A 23,027-nucleotide genomic window follows, 5' to 3' on the forward strand; every position below is an offset into this window, starting at 1 on the left:
CTGCCATGATCACCCCTGTCTTAGTTGAGACAGTAAAGCATGATGTAGGCACCAGAGGATGGAGTGAGTGACCATGCGCTTCCTCTGTTCAGTTTAGGATGCTCTGGGCTGGGAAAGCACCTCAGCACCTAAAACGTCGAACCTCCTGAGCGTGGCTCCAAAGCTCCCTCCCTGCCTGCCGACCTCCAGGGTTGAGAACCTCCTTTCTCTCCGGCCGCACTCACACCGTCTTTCACACCCTGTTGGCTTTAGCTTCAGGGTCACTGCCTCCAGGAGGCTCCCCCGACCTACCGGTTAGGTTAGGTGTCCCCACTGCAGGTTCGGCTGGCAGCTTCACCTCCTCATCTTTTAAGGCTCATTCCACTGACATGATTACTGTCACGTCAGTCTCTCTGGCCAGGCTCTATGCTCTGGGGGAGGGACGGCCACGGCCGCATTTGTCACCACCTTCAGAAAACTGGTTCCATAAGCTGCTGCTGCTGCTAAGTTATATCAGTCGTGTCCGACTCTGTGCGACCCCAGAGACGGCAGCCCACCAGGCTCCGCCATCCCTGGGATTCTCCAGGCAAGAACACTGGAGTGAGTTGCCATTTTCTTCTCCAATGCATGAAAGTGAAAAGTGAGAGTGAAGTCACTCAGTCGTGTCGGACTCCTCGACCCCATGGACTGCAGCCTACCAGGCTCCTCTGTCCATGGGATTTTCCAGGCAAGAGTACTGGAGTGGGTCACCATTGCCTTCTCCTAGTTCTTTTTTTTTTTTTTTTTCTGATCACTGGACTTTATTAAGATGAAATCACTGATAATTACACAGAAATTACTTGCCTAAGCCAAAATCCTTGAGATTCACGTGAACTCAGTTACACAAATAAACATCATGTTCAAAACCATGAGGAAATATCCCAATACCCAGGTGAGGAAGGCTGGGTTGAACAAATCGGCACACTTATTTCAAGCTGTTAAACAGTTTGTGGGCCACACAGTGGTCTCTTGCATGCAAGAAGTCAAAGAGCTCCTCTGTGCAGTCCTCCTCTGTCTGTGACCGGGAGGATACACGCTCATCACAGAGCTCCAGCCGCTCCCGAGCCTTCACACATTTCTCCAGCTGCTCGCATTGCTCTCTCACTGTTGTTAGAGGATCCACTAATTCCTCTTCCTCTTTTTCCTCCTCCTTGGGATCTCCGGACCCAGTCAGCATCCTTTGCTCGTCCTCTAGCCCCATGTCCGGCTGCGGCTGTGGACTCAACACAAGCAGCAACAGCGGCACCTATTCCACTTGAGGATCAAAAAGGCTTCTCCTAGTTCTATAAGCTAGTTCACTGAAAAGTTATACCAGCCATTCTATCCACACCTCCCCTGCCCCAGTTCGCTAAAAGAAACCAACTGATGGATTTCCTTGATAAATGGAAATGGCTTAATTTCCAAGAAGTGAGAGACCAACGTGTGCAGGGTTTGACCAGTGAAAATGAGAAGTTAGCATTGACACATATTCTCCAAAAGTTTTATTTTTTTTTAAAGTATCTAAATACAGAAGTGGAACAACCCATAGTTCACTGTGATACAAGTAACTAAATTTATGAATAAACTTTGGACTTGGCAAAGAAAGCTCAGAAGCTGTTTTCCTGCTGTCGAGAGCGCACAACGTGGGGCACCTTGATGACAGCAGTGGAATGAGCCCAGGCTCCGCTGTTGCTTAAGATAATTCAAAATAGTTTCAGCTGTAAGAACTTGGTCTCTGTAACATGCTAGGAAGGGAAGTTTCAGAAGCCTTGAAAAATTAACAAAACTCTCCCTGAAACCAAGGGCACTTAAGACTGTGAGGAAACAAGCCTCTTCTTCTCTTGGTGGAAATCATGTGTGCACAGACCCTGGCTGTCGAAGGCTGAAAAATTGTAAACTCTTTGGAGAACAGGAAGGGTTTGCAATGGCAGACAAAAAGAGTCTGACCATCCAATAGATAGATGGGTGTAATAACACATATACTTTGGGCCAGATGTGCCCCTCAAACCAGATACATGAACCTTGAATTTGTCTGAAAACACCCGACGTCATGTTCCTTAATTCTTAGTTTCTACCCTTCCTTCCGAGAAGAGGCACAGCTGTCTGGGCAGCTTATGAAACGACAGGGTATGGAAGGTAGTCAGGCTCTTAAGATGCCGCCACCCACTCCAAATGTCAAATGGCCATAAGGGAGGTCGGAATTAGACTCTGATTTAGAACCACAGGCAAAGTTGCTGGGATTGAGGCATGGGTAAAATCAGCGGTTAACTGGATACACACACTGCGGACAATGACTTCCAGACAGTAAGGGGCCAGGATGAAGACAGATCGCCAAGAAGTCCATGCAGAGCTGTCTGGAGTGACCTCGGTGGACATGTTCAGATGCTACATAGGGAAGAGTTTATCTCTCACATGAAGTTCATGCCAACCTTGGAGACCAGATATTAAAGTTCTGTGGGGACTTCCTTGGTGGCACAGTGGATAAGAATCTGCCTGCCTATGCAGGGATACAGGTTCGATACCTGGTCTGGGAAGATTCCATGTGCCTTGGAGCAACTAAGCCCATGCACCACAGCTTGAGCCTGCGCTCTAGAGCCCTCGAGCTGTAACTACTGAAGCCTGCAGGCACTAGAGCCCACGCTCTGTAAGACAAGCCACCTCCACGAGAAGCCCATGCAACACAACTAGAGAAAAGCCCTTGTGGCAACAAAGACTCAGCACAGCCAAAAAAATTAAACTTTTAGGACCAAAACAGAAGGGAGACAGAACAGAGGGTGGTCTAGTCTAAGGAACACTTTAACATAAATCTGCACTTCTTGTCTTGACCCTTATAACTTCCTAAATGTTTGCCAATTTTATTAACTCTTGTTCATTCCCACCTCCTGCCACATAATTGCCCAGAATATATCCCGTCAAGGAAAAAGAGCCTGTATAACATCCACTTTGAAGCCAAAAGGACTTGAATTTCCCAGGACCTCTGTTTCCCTAATTGTAAAATAGAGTGGTTGGACTACATTCTGGTCTCCAGGGAGAACTGAGTCCCCTCCATTTCTTACCCATCCATATCACCCTGACCAGGAGGAGGAATGTGAACTGAAAACCCACCACCTTGGATGTGCTAGACTCTTATGAAAACAGGGCTTCCCCTTTCCAGTCACAGTTTAAACAGTGGCAGCAGATAGAAAAAGGACAGGAAAACAAGCTGGACCTCTGATTCTTGCAACAAGTTAAAAGAGAACTGACCTAGCATGTAAGTGGGCACAGAGGCATCCCTGTCTAGACTGAGTGCCCACATGGTTCCCGATAAGTAATCTCATAGGTTAAAAGATGAGTGTGTGTGCTTGAGGTTGGGAGCTGAGCTAAACAGTTCAGTGAGAAAGCCAGCCTGGAGTTTTCTGCTGGAACAAAGGCAACATCTTAATACATGTAAGATATAACACATAAACCCAACCCAACCATATAAACCATGTAACACATAAACCTTACCTTTTTTCGTTGTAACTTCTGCTTTTCCCTGAATTCTTCCATCTTCCTGGCTTCTTCTCTTAGAGTCTGTGCGAGGTGAATGTGATTTTGTGCCACATTGTCTACTTCTGCAAAAAGAATTAAAAAAAAACAAACCTACATGTCTGAATTCAAATCAAAGAAACCATATAAAAGGTTAAAATATATACAGAATTCTTGGGTACGTGGCAAAGTTAACCTGCTTCACTTGGTCACCAACATTTATTAAGCCCCTCCACATACCCAGCATTGCCCCAACCACTACAACCAAGCCAGCAAACCTTTAGCTCAGCTTTCCACCACTGCCCTAACCTAGTGTATGCCCAAGGCAGGGGAGAAGTTCATGGAGCTTGCATGCTAGCACACATTACTAAACCCACTACAATTTCAAAATTCAATCCTACTTCTCATTACATGACTCTAAGGTTCTTCCCATTTCTAACATCTCATGAGCCTGTAAGAAATTTCTCTCTGGATAGAATGATTATTGGTGTTTTTCCCTTTATCTTCTGAGATCTTTGTAAAGAGCATGACTTACCTTTCAAAAAAGGTAACAAAATTTTTTTTTCTTGTTCCAAGGATACAAATTATAGATGGCATTAAAGATAGAAAGATTGGAAAAAAAAAAAAAAAGATACAAAGATTGACAGATATGACCTAAGAAAAAATTTTAAACTTGTGTGTGTCAAAATAACTTGGAATAAGGTTAAAAGAGACACAAAAAACTAGAAAAAAAATAGCTATTTACGCAACAGAGTAAATAGCTATATTAAAAGAGCTTCAAATCAAAATACATTTATTTATTCCAGAGTTTTAAAATGGTTAAAGAGCATGAATTTTTTTAAAAGATTGGCCAAATGGCCAGTAAAAATTTGAAAACATATTCAGCCTTAAAACTACTGAAAAAAAAACCCACAAAATTTTTAAAATCCAGAAATATATCACTTTTTATCCTTCGGTTTGGAATTAAAGTTTGAGCATTCTTGGTATTGGCAAGCATGGGAAAAAACAGTACTGTGGGTGGGGGGAAATTTACCACTTTTCGAGAGGAAATGCGGCATTTTGTAGAATAAAAAATGTTAAATATAAGAGTGAGGCAGATTTATATGAAATGAAATGGAAAGATATCTAGCACCACTCAACTAGCTACAGAAACATGTTAAGCACATACTGTGCCACGTTAAAGTCCTTAGCTTGGAAGCACTAAGAACAGAAAATTTAAAGGCCTTAAACTCTGAGTCACAGGCCCAGGGAATGCTAGAAACGGACAGGAACCCCTGAAGGCCAGGGTCAGGGCCTCACCCTGGATTTCCAGTGTGAGAACCACTGCCTGAAGTGAGTCAAATGCACATCATGAAGTGCAGGTATAGACGGTTCTCCAATTGATTTCAACTCTGAAGGGCTATTCATCACCTTAGCAGTTGCTCTATTTTTTTTTTTAAACCAGTATGAGCTGTTCAAGTTAAAACGCAGCTGTGATGACAAACACAGAGTTTGCCAAGGACAGCAAATGCATTTTTAAGGAATCACTTACGTTGCTTGAAGACTTCAAGGGCTCGCTTCAGGGTGCTAAAAAAAATAAAAGCATGTGTAGCTTCAGTTCTGGAAATTGGCTGTATAACTTTATTATAATACCACTGCATGTTTCTCCCAGCCCACGTCTTAACTGATAGCCTGTGATCTGATCTTTGCCCATGAGCTTGAGAAGACAACAAAAGATCAAGGCTTCTTCAGTCTAGTTTCCTCTCTCTTACCCCTCAGTCCCAGGCTCAAGCATCATAAATGCTTTACTGTCCATTTGGGTGGAGCCAGATGCCAAAATTCTTTATGCTTCATTTTCCCCAAGGATAATATAGGAGTTATAATCCATTTCTCATAAGGATAAAAGTTATTCTTTAAAGCATGATAATTAGAAATATGATGTTGTTTTTGTTGTTCAGTTGCTAAGTCATGTCCAACTCTGCAACCCCAGGGGCTGCAGCACACCAGGCTTCCCCGTCTTTCACTATCTTCCAGAGTTTGCTCAGATTCATGTCCATTGAGTTGGTGGAGCTATCTAACCATCTCATCCTCTGTCGCCCTCTTCTCCATTTACTTCAATCTTTCCCAGCACTAGGGTCTTTGCCAACAAGCTGGCTCTTTGCATCAGGTGGCCAAAGTATTGAAGCTTCAGCAGCAGTCCCTCCAATGAATATTCAGGGTTGATTTCCTTTAGGATTGACTGGTTTGATCTCCTTGCTGTCTGAGGGACTCTCAAGAGTCTTCTCCAGCACCACAGTTTGAAAGCATCAATTCTTCAGCATTCTTTATGCTGCAACTGTCACATCCATACATGACTACTGGAAAAACCATAGCTTTGATTAGAAGGACCTTTGTCGGCAGGGTGATGTCTCTGCTTTTAAATACACTGTCTCAGTTTGTCATAGCTTTCCTTCCAAGGAGCAAGCGTCTTTTAAGTTCATGGCCTCAGTCACTGTCCACGGTGAAGTAAAATCTGTCACTGCTTCCACTTTTTCCCCTTCTGTGGCTCAGATGGTAAAGCGTCTGCCTACAATGCAGGAGACCCGGGTTCAATCCCTGGGTCGGGAAGATCTCCTGGAGAAGGAAATGGCAACCCACTCCAGTACTCTTGCCTGGAAAATCCAATGGACGGAGGAGCCTGGTAGGCTACAATCCATGGGGTAACAAAGAGTCGGACACGACTGAGCGACTTCACAAAGGGACCAGATGCCATGGTCTTAGTTTTTTGAATGTTGAGTTTTAAGCCAGTTTTTTCACTCTCCTCTTTCACTCTCATCAAGAGGCTCTTTAATTCCTCTTCACTTTCTGTCACGGTATCATCTGCATGCCTGAGGTTGTTGATATTTCTCCCAGCAATCTTGATTCCAGCTTGTGATTCATCCAGCCCAAAATATGGATAAAAGCCAATAAAAGAGGGATTCAAACTATGGTTCCTGATCACCTCCTTTTTCATCCATTCTTCAGTCCTCAGATGCTTACTGCACATAAACTATGGGCCAGGCATGGTGTCAGATGTTGGTGATTCAGTGGTACAAGACAGACATCGTCACAGACTTAAGAGTCTTAACGGAAGAGACAGTCATGAACATGGTGTTCTATCACTGAAGAACAAGCTACCGCAAAATTAGCAGCTTAAAACAAGACACATTTCTTACTTCACAATTTCTGTGGAGAAGACCATGACTCATTTTTCATACCTTCTGTCAATCTCCTTCCTTCTCTCCCTCATAACCCGCGGCTCCTCCTCCCTTACAGCTCCCCTTGCCCATGGTTTTAGTTCTCCCCGTCCTACACTTCCTTAACATGCTTCCTTTTGAGGTGAAGTGGCTCTCGGGATTCTCTTGCTCATCGCTGCCCTCACGAATGCAGACCTCACTGGGATCACTCCAGCCACTCAAGAAGAAATAGGACTAAGTGAAGTCATGGTCCAGCCCCTAGCCACAGCAGCGTGGGATCATGGATCGTATTCTATACATATACGTGTAGGTGGCAAGTTCTGCTATTTTACAAACTAAAAAGCCTTGTATCTTTCAGCTGGCCTCGTCTTTTTTTTTGGGCCCCTTCTTTTAACTACACCTCATTTTTCCCATTCTGTTTATTTATCCTCAAACAAAGAGTCCTTATTTCTCCCTGCCTTTTCTCATATTAACATTCCCAATTATTACCAACACATCAAGCAGAAAAACATTAACTGCACAGTCTCGGTACACTTTCCCTGCCTTATGATATAATTTCTCAAGGAAAATGCACTAGAAAGTGTCCATATCTAAACAAATGCACAGCTGGTCCAGTAAGATGCATGAGCCTCACTCAAGAGCAGGCTTATGACTGGAATTAGTGAGAGAGAAAGCTGGTCTTGCCCTCAGATAGAACTGGAAGTCTTTCCCCATAATGAGCTGTGGAGCTGGAAAGTGACAGAGATGAAGTCTGTTCTGAGTCTAAAATTTTTCCTCCACCCTAAGTGACTGCTTAAAAGGCCACTAAGAGAGCAGCCCAAACTCTCTTCACTTTGTCATCAGCTTTGTTGTCCCACAACATCACTTCACTGCTGCTCCCCACGTTTAGATGCTGACAACAATCCAAGGAGAGAACGTGAACCTTGGGGATGGTATTCTCACAGCATCCCTGCCCCGTCCTCACTGGTGTTCTCCTTAACTGTGGGAAGAGAAAATATCCCGCCACTCTCACAGACACTGGCCTTAAACCCTAAAAGGGTCCACCAGAAGCTACAAAGGTCCACCATTGACTACTCTCTCAGAGTGGTTGATGAGGTGGAAAAAAATCCTACCTAGGCCCTGAACAAGCAAAGTCGTGCATGCTCATTGAGGGCATCTTCCTAAAGAGCATCCTGGAGGTGACAAAACCAGAAGTACCTGAACAGCCTTTCACTTCAACCTTGGAAACATAGTCCGCAGGTCTCATATCCTATTCACCTTCCTCTCTGAGAAATTCTTAGAAGGAAAACTGACAAGCTTTTTTCATGGAAGAGATTGGTGCTAGAGTCTCTTGAAAAATTTACCAAGTTATAAATCAAACATGCAAGAATATAAGAAATACCACTTTGCATCAGACTCATTCTGCTAAATACATTTTCCAAGCAATACTATGTGAGAGAACATGGCTATTTTCCCTCACATCACCTAAAAACTTTTTGGATATCTTTCCAAGTGACTTATGCTTTCTTTATGAATAAACAAGGCTTTAGATCCACTGACCCACTAATCTTCCTTGAAACTACAGAACCTATCCTTGAATGACAATGAAATTTACCTAATACTATGTAGGTCTGACAGGTGAATATAGAAATGTTTTACATATTCAAAGACATGAAGCTAAATCAAGCAAGAAAAAAACAATTCTTAATATTTAAAACAAACAAATAAACTTAACTGTATATGAAACTGCTTACTTAATCACACAGAGAAAATAGTATTTTAAGTGACCTTAGAAAACAATATTCTTAGTGGTATACAAGGTCAAGAGGAACTGCAAGAGGAACTGCAAAAAGCACTGTAAAGAAATGTTTCATTCAGAAGTTTCATTGTTAGTAGCTGTATTAATATAATTTTGAAACATTTTAATATATATTGTCATAGAAAGCCAATAATTATGCTAATGTTGTCAGGAACCAAGATTTTCTATGTAAGAGGAAATAAATATAAAATAAAAGAAGTGAATTAAAATAAAACAAAAAATAAAAAAACAAACAAAAAAAGCAAAATAAAAATAAAAAATAAATAAATAAAAATTTAAAAAAAGAAGTGAATTATAAATTAAATCGGAATTAGAGATATCAATATGAACTCAAGCTTTTAAAATCTGTCCCCTGGGACTTCCCCAGTAATCCAGCAGTTAAGAATATGTCTTGCAATGCAGGGGTCATGGGTTCGACCCCTGGTTGGGGAACGAAGATCCCACATACCGCGGGGCAACTAAGTCGTGCAGCACAACTAGGAAGTCTGCTGGCTGCAACTAAAACCCAAGATAGCCAAATAGATAAATAAATAAATACTAAACAAAATAAAATCTGTCTCCCGAAAGAGCCTAGAAACAGTGACATCTCTGTGACAGTGACCAACGCTAGAACTCAGAGTTTCATCTATAAATATGGCTAATTACTAGGAAAACTTGGAGAAACACTTAGTAAAATCTAGTTGACTCCAGATTTAAATTCATAAAAAACTACATTAAGAAAATATGATGACTATGAATAATTATTAAATTTAAGTGATGGATTCACAGCCATTCAATATGTTTGCCTTTTTACTTTTCAGTGTGTTTTAACATTTAAAACATCAGAAATATAAATAATATAATCAACAAATAAATTCTCCATGTACTCATGTCCTATGTCTGAGGGTAACATGTTTTTTAAGGCTTGCAGCGTGCTCAGTTGCTCAGTTGGGTCTGACTCTTTGTGACCCCATGGACTGTAGCTCGCCAGGTTTCTCTGTCCATGGGATTCTCCAGGCATGAATACTGGAGTGGGTTGCCCTTTCCTTCTCCAGGAGATCTTCCTGACCCAGGGATCGAACCAGAGTCTCCTGCATGGGCAGGCAGATTCTTTACCACTGAGCCACAGATGCAGCAGCTCCTTTTTAAGGCTTATGTAACTATCAATACTTTAAATATCTCCCACGTTTTCCTCCTCCTCAGTAATTCAGTACTTTGCAATCTGGAATGAGTGGGGTGTGGGTGTATGTGTCTTAGGATCAAAGGAAGAGAAAGGGAAGGGCGATGTCTTGTCTGCTCTCACTATTGTCTCTGAGCGGACACAGACCTCAGGGCGGGTCTGCCTCTGTCTACAGCACAAAGCAGTGTGCATGACAGCATGAGGTACAATCACATCTGCAGAGATCTGCAAGGGTCTGCCTAAACTATTTCCCCCAAGTCTCACTCAGTATGCTATGTTACGGAAGGAATCTAGACATTTCCATGTGCATAGGACTGGCTACATAATTTGTGAGGCCCACTGCAAAACAAAAATGTGCCACTCTTTGTTTATAAATCACTACGAATTTCAAATAGTGACAGCAAAGGGTAAGAATCCGCCTGGTAATGAAGGAAACTCGAGAGATGCGGGTTCGATCTCTGAGTCGGGAGGATACCCTGGAGAAGAAAAGGGCTACCTACTCCAGTGTTCTTGCCTGGAGAATCCCACGGACAGGGGAGCCTGGCAGGCTACAGTCCATGGGGTCGCACAGAGTCAGACATGGCTGGTGACAGGGCACACAGCAGCACAAAGAGTATTAAGCCAGTTCTGGAGCCCATCTACATCTGCGATCCCATATGACTGCCCAAGGCAGCCTTGCATATGAGGGACTGTGTTCCCAAAGTAGGCACCAAGTCTGGACGTCTCTGTATCCTCAGAGTGTTCAATGAATGATGGAAGAATGAATAACTGAGGTACAGAATCCTCACATCAATGGTGAGAACTATGAAATGATGCAAAGACAGCTATGTGTTTCATATAATATATACATATATACCAGAGAAGGCAATGGCAACCCACTCCAGTACTCTTGCCTGGAAAATCCCATGGACAGAGGAGCCTGGTAGGCTGCAGTCCATGGGGTCGCTAAGACTCGGACACGACTGAGCGACTTCACTCTCACTTTTCACTTTCATGCATTGGAGAAGGAAATGGCAACTCACTCCATTGTTCTTGCCTGGAGAATCCCAGGGATGGCGGAGCCTGGTGGGCTGCCGTCTATGGGGTCTCACAGAGTCGGACACGACTGAAGCGACTTAGCAGCAGCAGCAGCAGCATACACATATACAAATATATATATAAAACAATAATACACTGTACTGAATTTCTAGCATAAAATTATGCATAATTCTACCTATAAAAAGTATACACAGAAAAAGACTTCAAGGAAAATTTAGAAAATATTAATAATGAGTTATGGCTTCATAGTTCATTTTAGATTTCTTTCTGTATTTCTATTGTTCACAACTGGAAATAAGGAAAAAAACTAAACATTTTTTTCACCCAACACATTTCACCCTACTGCCCAGGTCTGTCTGATGAAATGACAGGGGCTCCTGAGTGGTATCAGACAACCTAGAAACCAGAAAGAAACGTGGCACCTACTTGGTCTCAGACTGTCCACAAGGCTTCTTCCTAGCGAGGCTGAGCAGATCTTTGCCATATCTCTCTTCAATTGATGCCCTAAGGAGAACAGGAGAGAGAGTTCTGAGTCCTTCTCAGGGCTGATTCTTATTTATGACACATGGCACCTCCCTTAAAGGCAAAATTGCACCTTTTACATAGAAGCTCACAAGTGGAGTAAAAGATATTTTCATCAAATGCTGCACTCCTTAGGCCCAGCCCTTCCATCTTCTCTACGAGTATCCTTTTACCAACCTAAGAGGTCTCCTGCATTGCAGACAGATTCTTTACAGACTGAGCCACCAGGGAAGCCCCATAGAGTTTTCCTTTTTATTGTCTCCATATTTCTGCTTTTTCCAGAATGTCACGTAGTTGGAATCATATGGTATGTAGCTTTTTCAGACTGACTTCTTTCATTTAGCAATATGCTTTTAAGATTCTCCCATGTCCTTTTGTGGCTGGATAGCCCATTTCTTCTTATTGATGAATGATATTCCACTGTGTGGCTGTACTACAGTTTGTTTGTTTGTTCACCTATTTGAAGGACATCTTATGTTGTGAAAGTTACTCAGTTGTGTCCAACTCTTTGTGGCCCCACGGGCTATACAGTCCATGGAATTCTCTAGGCCAGAATACTGGAGTAGGTAGCCTTTCCCTTCTCCAGGGGATCTTCCCAACCCAGGAATCAAACCCAGGTCTCCTACACTGTGGGCAGATTCTTTACCAGCTGAGCCACAAGGGAAGCCCTTAGAGTTCTCTGTTCACGATCAATTCAAATATGTAGCTAAACTGTACCAAAGAGATGAGAATTTCACCATAGAAACCCTGAAGTCGGCATGTCTCACAGGAACATTGTTACTTGGTGTGGTATTATGGGTCTGTCTAAAGCACAAAATATCCCCTGTCCCCCTTTCCTGCTCCCCACAGCCTCTGTCACCATTTCTACTTTGTGTCCCAGCCCCAGTTTTATCTACATCCTACTATCAAGTTATGGACCTTTAGGTTCATACACCCCAGTTTAAAATTTTTTTTAAGTATAATATGAATACATTTTCACGGAAAAAGATTCAAACAACACAAACGTCTCCCTTCACGCTCTCCCCCAACCCCACGCCCCTCCCCGGGAGGAGCCACTGCTAAGACTGGTATATATCCTCCCAGTCCTTTCTCTGCATTTCCATAGTCATATCTCACAAATACACAACTTTTTATAGTTACATAACTGAGATCATTCTATTACTTGCTGTTCTGTTTTTCATCTAGTAATAGATCTGTCATATAGATCTTTCTTTATCAGTACATGCTGACTACCATGTTCATAATTAAGGGTGTTCCACAGTTCAGGATCACCCTAATTGCTTTGTTTTTCACTACTGCCAAGAAGAGTTAAACGAACATCCTCAGGTAGATATTCATGGGCATCTCTGAGAATGTTTCTCAATCTAAGCTAGGACTTCTGAGAAAGTGGATTTACTAAGTCAGAAGAATATATCTTTTAAATGTTGGAAAACACTGTCGAATTGTCCTCCAAAAGAGCCTTCTCAATTTATATTTTCACCAAAAGTGTGCACAGAGAAGGCAATGGCAACCCACCCCAGTACTCTTGCCTGGAAAATCCCATGGACGGAGAAGCCTCGTAGGCTGCAGTCCATGGGGTGGAGAAGAGTCAGACACGACTGAGCAACTTCACTTTCACTTTTCACTTTCATGCATTGGAGAAGGAAACGGCAACCCACTCCAGTGTTCTTGCCTGGAGAATCCCAGGGACAGTGGAGCCTGGTGGGCTGCCGTCTGTGGGGTCGCACAGAGTCAGGCACGACTGAAGCGACTTAGCAGCAGCAGCAGCAAAAATGTGCAAGAGTTCCCATTCCCAGAAACCCTCCCCAACACTGTATATTATCAGTCCTCACTAGTCTTTAGTAAGAGAGGTTTTAAAAAAAGCTCTCATTTAAATTTACTTTTCCTTGATTTCAGTGTGATTATGCATTTTATATATTTACTTCTATATGTTATTTTATGAGATACATAGGCATATCACCCCAATTTTTTAACTGAACATTTTACCTTTTTCCTATTATTTTGTAGAAGTTCTTCATATATTATGCATATCAATTTTTATTCTTACATGTTATATAGTTTCTCCCACTCTCATCTGTCTTTTCTAAATAATAACCTTATCTACTTTATTAAAATGATATATGCTCATTGTTCAAAAATAAGCAAAAAGAAAAATACAAAGAAGAAAACAACAAACTGTCCACAATTCCACCAACTAAAAATAATTAGTATTAACATCCAGTGATGATTGTAATGGGCATTCCTTTACACAGATATGCAGGCAGGATGGATGAACAGATAGACATGAGTAATTTTAAAAGAATGAGACTATATTCTATCAGTTCAGTTCAGTTGCTCAGTCGTGTCCAACTCTTTGCAACCCCATGGACTGCAGCACACCAGGCTTCCCTGTCCATCACCAACTCCCGGAGCTTACTCAAACTCATGTCCATTGAGTCCACTGAGTGATGCCATCCATCTCATCCTCTGTCGTCCCCTTCTCCTCCTGCCTTCAATCTTTCCCAGCATCAGGGTCTTTTCCAATGAGTCAGTTCTTATCAGGCGCCCAAAGTATTGGAGTTTCAGCTTCAACATCAGTCCTTCCAATGAATATTCAGGACTGATTTCCTTTAGGATTGACTGGTTGGATCTCCTTGTAGTCCAAGGGACTCTTAAGAGTCTTCTCCAACACCACAGTTCAAAAGCATCAATTCTAAAAGCTATATTCTATACACTATTTAAAAATAAAGTACTGAGACTTCCTTGGTGGTCCAGTGCTTAAGAATTTGCCTTCCAATGAGTACAATATGAGGGGATATGAGTACAATCCCTGCTCAGGGAACTAAGATCCCGCATGCCATGGGGCAACTAAGCCCATATGCAGCGACTACGGAGCCCACGCACCTCAACTAGAGAGGCTGCAGACCGTCACTACTGAGCCTGCACGTGCTAGAGCCGGTGTTCCGCCACAGGAGATGCCCTCGCACGCTGCAACTGGTAAAATGCCCATGCACCACCACAAAGACCCAGCACAGCAAAAATTTAAGAAATAACTAACATAATATGAAAATAAAGTATTAAGCCTAATTTTAGCTAAATTTCACAGAAGAAAAGGAAACTGAAAGGAAGCTGAAGGAATTGCTGAATTTCAAACGATTGTTTCTCTAGCACAGGAAAAATTAATTCCTAAAAGACCCTTCCAAAGTTAAAAAGGAGTTTATGAAAATAATTAAGGGGGCTGAGACATTAAAATGTTTTAATGACCTATTTCAGTCTTAGTTTCAAACACTTGACAGCCAGTGGTGAAAGGATTAGCACCATCATACCTCCATCTCCTCCTCAATAATTTTACATTACTTTTACTTCATTTGTGTCTATAACACACTGTTCTCCAATCATAATTCCCCTAGTTGTTTAGTCTTAACTCTATTAAAATGGATGCGATGCTCACTACCAGTCCTGTTACCATAGCTTTTCCATCCTTAAGATTTGTATTCTGGCTCATTTCTTGGTTGGCTGGATTTCAGCAATTCACGATCTTTTACCAAAATGGCTCAGAAAGGATGGCATCAGTATTTCCTGAGTTCTTTCATATTTGAGGTCACCTACCTATAGCCTTCATATTTGAAATTATTATTTTTTATTGAAGCACAGTTGATCTACCATGTTGTGTCAGTTTCAGGCATACAGCAAAGTGATTTAGTTATACATCTACCTGTATATTATTTTGCAGATTCTTTTCCATTACAGGTTATTACAAGATACTGAATATAGTTTCCTATGCTATATAGGAGGTGACTTTTGTTTATCTCTTCTATAAATAGTAATACATAACTATTAACCTTATACTTCTAATTTATCTTCTTCCCTGCCTTTTCCCCACCTTTCTCTTTTGGTAACTTTAAGTTTGTTTTCTATGTCTGTGAGTCTGTTTCTATTTTGTATATAGGTTCATTAGTATCATATTTTTTAGATTCCACATGTAAGTGATATCATAGAATATTCGTCTTTCTCTGTCTTACTTCACTTACTGTGATAATCTCTAGGTCCATCCATGTGGCTGCAAAAGGCATTATTTCATTCTTTTTTACGGCTGAGTGGTATTCCATTGTGTGTATGTACGTGTTCTTCATTCATCCATCTGTCAAAGGACATTTAGGTTGCTTCCATGTCTTGGCTATTGTAAACTGTGCTGCAATGAACCCTGGGGTGCATGTATCTTTTCAAATTAGAGTTTTCATCCTTTCTGGATATATGCTCAGGAATAGGATTGCTGGATCATATAGTATTTTTAGATTTTTAAGAAACCCCCACACTGTTCTCCATAGTACCTGCACCAATTCACATTGCCACCAGCAGTGTGTGAGAGTTCCTTTCTCTGCACACTCTCTCCAACACTTATTATTTGCAGACTTTTTGATGATGGTGTGGCCTTTATATTTAAATGATATCCTTGCTGGTGTAATCAATGTTCTAAACCTTTCCCTCAGAACTCTGTTAAACTTGTTCCATTGGCTTCCGTCATTGAAGAGAAGACCAAGGCGATCCAGTTTACCTGCTATCCATTCCTGTTTGGGGAATTTGGCTTGTTTCCCTTCCTAGATACTTGAAGTATTCTTTCATTAATTAAATAACTTAAACAGGATGAGGCTCTTTATGATCCTCTGCAATGAACATTTAGTATTTTTACATGTAAAAAAGAATTAAGGCTATTTTCATTAAAAATATTTATATAGAGTACATATATTTTATCTTTTCAGAATTGTATCCAGAAGATTTCTTGATAATCCTTTGTGGTTTCCAGGAGCAGAATTTACCTAATTCCTTTCTCCTAGCACTAAAGCACCAGGAATCTGAACTCACCTCAGGCAGCATCTGATCCCCACGGAGAGGCCTAGAATCTGACAAGTATAGTCAACCCTCCACAGCCTTGGATTCTGCAACTGCAGATTCCACATTCACAGATTCAACCCAATGAGGATGAAAACTATTTGGGGGAAAAATTCCCGAAAATTTCAAAAAGCAACACCTGAATTTGCTCATACTGGCAACTATTTGCATAGCATTTTCATTGGATTAGGTATTATAAGTAACCTAGAGATGATTTCAAGTATCCAGGAGGATGTACATAGGTTATACGCAAATAGTACACCATTTTATACAAGACTTGAGCAGCTGTGGATCTTGGGGGGGTCCTGGAAAAATCCCCCACGGATACTGAAGGATGACGGCAATGAGTTCCAGCAGGCACAACAGTGCACTCTTTGAAAAAAACAAGGAGCTTTGATAAAAATGAAACTACAACTTCATCTTCATGAAATCAGGTGAACAACCACAAGATTGAGAAACACTGCAAATGGGAAGCAGTGGAGTCCAGGGACCTGCAGCCAATGAAAGAATCACTAGGACTTTGCAAGAACCAAACCCAAATAAGTAGGCTTTTATCTAGATCACCCTCCTACCAACTATCCAAAATTTCCCTCTCATCTGCTCATTAATTTGTCATTTACTGAACATCTACTATGTGCCAGGCATCACAGTGGGAGAACGTAAAGGTGACTGAAATATGAGGCCTGCTTAGAAGAGTGCATGGGTGAAGGATAGCAGGGAATGTAAACCAGCACTTTCATCTGAATATGAGGCCCACATAACAAGGGCCATAATAAAAATGTACAAAATAATATATATGCAACAGAAGAGGGACTACTGCTCTAAGCACCCAGTTGCCTACATTTCAGCCCTCTTTGAAGCTCCTCCCTGTTCAGATTCCCAGACCAGGAATAATCCATGTGCCATTTCCCCTTCACTGATCCACCACAAATGTTGTAAGACTTGGCCTTTTCTGTAAACCCTGAAAGCAGTCTCGGGGTGATCCTCAGTCCAGTGCTCCTGGCAGCCCCCAAATCAGAGGAAATCCTTCTGCTATAAAACCTGACACAAATATTTTGCTCATTTTTACCATGTATACCAATCCCAGTACCTCAACTGAATTATAAATCCATTGAGAAGAAACTGTTGTTAGATCCAGAGGGGATCTTACAAAATACCTAATACAACCCCTCCATTTAATAGAGGAGGGAACTGACACCGAGAAAGGTCTTAATTAATATCACTGCTGGCTACTGAGGAAGCCTGGATTTGAAGACTTAGGTACTCACCTTCCATCCCAGTCCCTACTTCCCTTATAGGTCCAAGCTTCCAGCCCATTCTATCAGGTACATGTTATGGGTTGAATTGTGTCCCTCCCAAGCTCCCCAAATATACTTAAGTCTTAACCCCAGTAACTCAGAATATGATTTTATTTGGAAATTGGGTCATTGTAGATATAATTAGTTGGGGGTACACTGGATTAGGATGGACCTTTAATCCAGTTATCCAGGGGCTTCCCTGGTAGCTCAGTTGGTAAAGAATATACCTGCAAATGCAGGAGACCCTGGTTCGATTCCTGGGTCAGGAAGATCCCCTGGAGAAGGGATAGGCTACCCACTCCAGTATTCCTGGGCTTCCCTGGTGGTTCAGATGGCAAAGAATCCGCCTGCAATGCAGGAGACCTGGGTTCGATCCCTGGGTTGGGAAGAGCCCCTGAAGAAGGGAAAGGCTACCCATCCCAGTATTCTGGCCTGGAGAATTCCAAGAACTGTATAGTCCAAGGGGTTACAAAGAGTTGGACACGACTGAGCAGCTTTCACTTTCACTTAATCCAATATGAAGATGGCAGGAAGACATAGGAGGAGAATGACATGACGATAGGAGAGACTGGAGTTAGAGGCCGCAAACCAAGGACTCAATCAACACAAGAAGCTAAGAAAAAGATAGTCTCTCTACTAGAGCCTTTATGAGCGCGTGAGCCTGCAGATCCTGATTTTGGACTTCTGGCCTTGAGAATTAGGAGAGAATAAATTTCCATTGTCTAAAGCCACCCAGTTCATGGTAATTTGCTACAGCAATCCTAGGAAACTCATATAGTTAATGGTTTGGCTATAACTTGACCACGAGGTGCTAGCATCTAAGGGAACTGGTCACGCCCTCCTTGGCAAACCATCATTCTCAAGCCCATCCTGAGAGATGGCTGGCCCACGGTAAGGACCCCAGAAGGAGAGCTGTAATCAAGATAAGGTGACTTCTCCCTGAAGAAGAACAGAGGGAGTACAGGAGCTTGTGGAAAGAGCCCCGAGCCCCAAAGCACTGTGGCTAGGATCCCCCAGTCCACAGTCACAGCTGCTGATTTCACACACAACGCGGTTCCACAAGCACGCTTCCCTTCTCCCTACTCAGCATCATGTTGCAACACACAGTTAAGAAGGCTGATCTGACCACCCAGTTCCTGGAGAAACTTCTTTTCAAATAACACATGTACAACATTCTTAGGAGACCACCAAATAAAGTGAAAAAAAAAAAAATCAGATGAGGGATCAATAGAAGTCCTGGCTCTACTATTTACTGCTTTCATAATCTTGGACAAGTCATTTAAACCCCCAATTAACCTCACCTTTCTCATCTGTAAAATGGAGTTAATGATATATTCTCTATCTACCTTCTAGGCTTAATATAACAATATTAGTAAGGGGTACCATTCACCCACCACTTACCCTGCACCAGGTACTATATGCAGCATGCAGAAGCAGTTGACAACACAGATTCCAGGGTCCAACTTTCCCAGGTTTGAAATCAGATCTAACCCTTTATTACCTGTCTGATTTTAGGCAAGTTACATAACCTCTCTGAATCTCTGTTTCTTCACTTGTAAAATAATGATGATAAAACTTGCTATACAGGGTTATTTTGAGAATTAAATGAGATAATATGTTTAAATAACATTGTAGCTTATAACTAATAGTTGTTGTTGCGTAGTCACTCAGTTGTGGCTGACTCTTTGTGACCCCATGGACTGTAGCCCACCAGGCTCCTCTGTCCATTATAACTAATACGCCTTCAATAAATGGCAACTCATTTATTGAGTTTTGAGGATATATATTGAGGATATAATCTCATTGAGTCGCCTTAGCCACCCTCTGCAGTATGATTATCCTCATTGTTAAAAAATTGTTGCTGCGCTGGGTCTCCACTGAGGCCCATGGGCTCTTTGTAGCAGCCGTGGGGTTGCTGTAGATACAGCACACAAGCTTCTCTTGTTGCGGCTCAAGGGTTTCTCACTGAGGTACGCAAGCTGCTTCTGCTGCCGAGCACAGAGTCTATCTAGGGCATGCAGGCTCAGGAGTTGTGGTACATGGCTTTAGTTGCCCACAGCATGTGTGATCTTAATTCCTTGCAGGGATAGAAGAACCCACATCCCCTGCATTGGAAGACAGATTATTAACCCCTAGATCACCAGGGAAGTCCCTATCCTCATTTTTATATTTCTCATTTCCTGCTCATATCAGGACCTCAGTACGTAATGTCTGGCCCCATCGAGGGTTTCAGGGGCAGGAGAGTCCATAAGCTTGGGCTACCAGTGAGAAGACAGGCTCATTTTAATTGCCAGCCAGTGGAAGACCTCAGGCTGGAGTGTTATGTAGAATGCTTCCTTTAAAGGAAAAAAAAAAAAAAAAAAGAAGAAGAGGAGAAGGAAATTTGACCTGCACTTTGAAGGATGGGGAGAATCTACTTAGGAGTCGCAGAAAAAGAACATTCTAGGTGGGGAAATATGGAGTAAATATGGAGAGGCAGAGACATCCAAAACACACTCACTAATAAATCTCTCTGGCTGGGATAGATGGAGTAGGGGTGGTCAGTGAGAATACAAAACAGAGAGAAAAGGGAGGGAGAGAAATCTCTGTGCTGAGAACAAGCCCAGCCTCCTGGAAACCACCTGCCCTTCTGTCTGCGGTGGCTGAGTCATCAACCCAGGGTCTGCGTGAGATGCCTCTGGAGCTGTTCTGGATTCTGTCCCTTTCTAGGTTCCCATGGTAAATTACTTATCCAATCTCATTTCAAAAAGCTGCATTTTCATGCAAAGAAAATGGAAATAATAATACCTTATGCAGTTGACTGTGTCAAAGGAGGGCATTTCAAAGGGATTTGTAAACCCCAACTGTAACAAAGATCCTGAGACAAAACTCTGAGAGCAACACACAGCAAGTGCCCAATGTGTGACTTGTTATCTTGTAGCTGTTCAGAGGTTGGTTGTGGTTGTCATCATCTATATCATCACTGATAGAAGATAAGGCAATTTACAGTTTACCTGATATATTATTTGTTTCTCTGCTTTGTTACTTATTTGCTGTGTTACATTAAGTCATCCAGGACTTACTGGGGACTGGTTAGCTACAGGCTAACTACAAGCTACACTGAGACACGGCCCCCGGATCGGCAATACAGATGCAAGGAAGGTAGCACTCCTGCCCACTCCAGAGGAGTGTGTGACTTGGCTCTGTTCTGTCCGCGTGCAAATGAGTGTAGACGGATTTACTGCAGTCCATCTGGTACAACCAGGGACAAGGAGACTTCCTAGCTTCCAAGATGGAGGCTGAACACAGCTTGGAGGGGCCCAGTCCTAGTTGCATCTGAGAGAGAGGAAGAGGGAGGTCCCCCGGGGAGTGCAGTATTTCTCCCTACCCCGTGCTGCCCCTGGGCAGGTAGAGCTACCTACCAGAAATTCCAGAGAGGTTTATGGTGGGGCTTCAACACTTTGGGGGCACAGGAGGCCACCACCTTAGATATAGGGCATATTTAGTCCCATATCATAGATATGTTATAAATGTATGTAATTACTCCTCATGACTCGACTGAGCAAATAACACTTTCACTTTCACACTTCATGAACAAAAATAATAAATGTGCGTGCATGCTAAGTCGCTTCAGTCATGTCTGACTCCTTGCAACCCTATGGACTGTAGTCCATCAGGCTCCTCCGTCCATGGGGTTCTCCAGGCAAGAATACTGAAGTGGGTTGCCATGCCCTCCTCCAGGGGATCGTCCCGATCCAAGGATAAAATAATAAATAATACATGACAAACCGCTGCTATCTTTTCCCTGTGTGTGTTGTTTTCTCTAGTCCATACGAACACCAAGTATCCCAGGGTTCCACCTGACATTTATAGCAGTTCAGTAAAGTAATGCTCAAGACCCAAGGAGGGAGTTTCAGCAATATCAGACCACGGCCCAGACTGAGGCCCAGGCCCCACACACAACCCGCATCTATGACAACAAAAAATAAAGGCTGGACCCCCCAAAGCTGAAGAGGATGGCACGTCCCCTCCTGAGTTAACTGTGAACAGAACACGCGCCCTTGATGGCGCAGTTTCCTTCTGGTAAGCATACCAGCAGGAAAGGAGCCCCAAAGCCAGCAGCCCCCTTGTTCAAGGGCCTCAAGCCCCACACCCAGGGCAGACGTATCTAACACCTTGACCTGAGGCCAGCAGATTCTGCCCCCAGACCGGAGGACACGGGGCTGGCTTCTTTTGCTATGAAACTTCTGAAGAAAGATGACCATATACTAGAAACACAGCATAAATATGTAATAGTTTTAATTTGCACATGCTTTCTCCTCTTACCCACATATTTCTGTGAAACATTTTAAAAGTGTGATCTTAGTTCTTGAGTTCTGTTTGGACTTGTGATTTTCAAACCATGGGTCGTGACCCATTTGTAAACCATAAATCAATTCAATGGATTATGACCAGCAGTTTTTAATTAAATAGAACTGAACAAAATAATAGGATGCTAATGTTTAATCAAACTTCTATTTTACTTATGTGTGTACTGGGTGGCAGTTAAAATGTATTTCTTACTAGGTGTGTGTTAGGTACTCAGTCATGTCCGACTCTTTGTGACCCCATGGACTGTAGCCCACCAGGCTCCTCTGTCCATGGGATTCTCCAGGTAAGAATACTTGAGTGGATTGCCATGCCTTTCTCCAGGGGATCTTCCCGACCCAGGAATTGAACCCAAGTCTTCAGCATTATGGGCAGATTCTTTACCATTTGAGCTACCTGGGAATGTTTTTTTCTTATTGAGGGGTATAGTCAAAAAATGCAGACACCACTGATACACACCACCATCCTGGTTGTATCAGGGGATTCTTGACTCGACCTGCCTGGGCAGCAGAAGCTTTGACCAGGAGCCAACACCTCCTTCGTGTATGCGAGGCAGAGCTATTTCACTTCCACGAGAAAATTTATAAATGCCCTACTGGAGGAGAAACACAAAAGCAAGGGATGTTCTGCAATCTCTGTACCCTGTGCAGTGGGGAATCTCTTGTGTGTTTGCTACTTTGTCAGAGCTCTGTTGAAGAAAGGAGGAAGCCCACCTCCAGTGCCTGCCAACAGAAAGGAAAGTTGTGACTTGGCGTCATCACTTTCTACCAGCTTGGATAGACGTCTTTCTGTCCACCTCTCCAGAGACTCACAGCATGTCAGTGCTCAGCTCCCCGGGACCTTTGAAACAGTTCAAGGGGGAGACACCTTGCCATCAGAGCATGGGCAACCAGTGTGAGTTTTGTTACCCTAATGTTCTCCCCCGGAGGAAGGCATGGCAACCCACTCCAGTATTCTTGTCTGGGAAATCCCATGGACAGAGGAGCCTGGTGGGCTATAGTCCATGGGGTTACAAAAGAGTTGGACACAAGTTAGCGACTAAACAAGGCTCTCTTGGGCTTCCCTAGTGGCTCAGCGGTAAAGAATCTGCCAATGCAGGAGACACAGGTTTGATCCCTGGGTTGGGAAGATCCACTGGTGAAAGAAATGGCAATCCACTGTAGTATTCTTGCCTGGGAAATCCAGTAGACAGAGGAGCCTGGTGGGCTACAGTCCCTGGGGTTGCAAAAGAGTCAGTTCATGACTTAGCGACTAAACAACAATGTTATCTTGAGTAGAAAATAAAAGATTTGATTGAA

General features: G+C 42.7%; 2 protein-coding genes across 2 annotated transcripts in view; both read right to left on the reverse strand.

Moving 5' to 3' along the window:
* The window catches only part of PSTPIP2 (proline-serine-threonine phosphatase interacting protein 2), an 80,368-nt gene that overhangs the window by 15,338 nt on the left and 42,003 nt on the right, over positions 1–23,027 (reverse strand). Inside the window, exons 3-5 of the mRNA XM_043889251.1 lie at positions 11,120–11,197; positions 5,036–5,070; positions 3,484–3,590 (exon numbers count right to left, since the gene is read on the reverse strand). Of these exons, the coding sequence (XP_043745186.1) occupies positions 3,484–3,590; positions 5,036–5,070; positions 11,120–11,197 (220 nt within the window). The remainder of the gene's footprint in view (positions 1–3,483; positions 3,591–5,035; positions 5,071–11,119; positions 11,198–23,027) is intronic.
* LOC122684830 (cytochrome b-c1 complex subunit 6, mitochondrial-like) lies at positions 916–1,290 on the reverse strand. The gene has a single exon (XM_043889252.1). It carries the CDS (start codon positions 1,217–1,219, stop codon positions 944–946), a length of 276 nt encoding a protein of 91 aa, XP_043745187.1. The 5' UTR covers positions 1,220–1,290; the 3' UTR covers positions 916–943.

The sequence above is a fragment of the Cervus elaphus genome, chromosome 27 (genome assembly GCF_910594005.1).
Source record: "Cervus elaphus chromosome 27, mCerEla1.1, whole genome shotgun sequence".
In the NCBI taxonomy this organism is placed as follows: domain Eukaryota; kingdom Metazoa; phylum Chordata; class Mammalia; order Artiodactyla; family Cervidae; genus Cervus; species Cervus elaphus.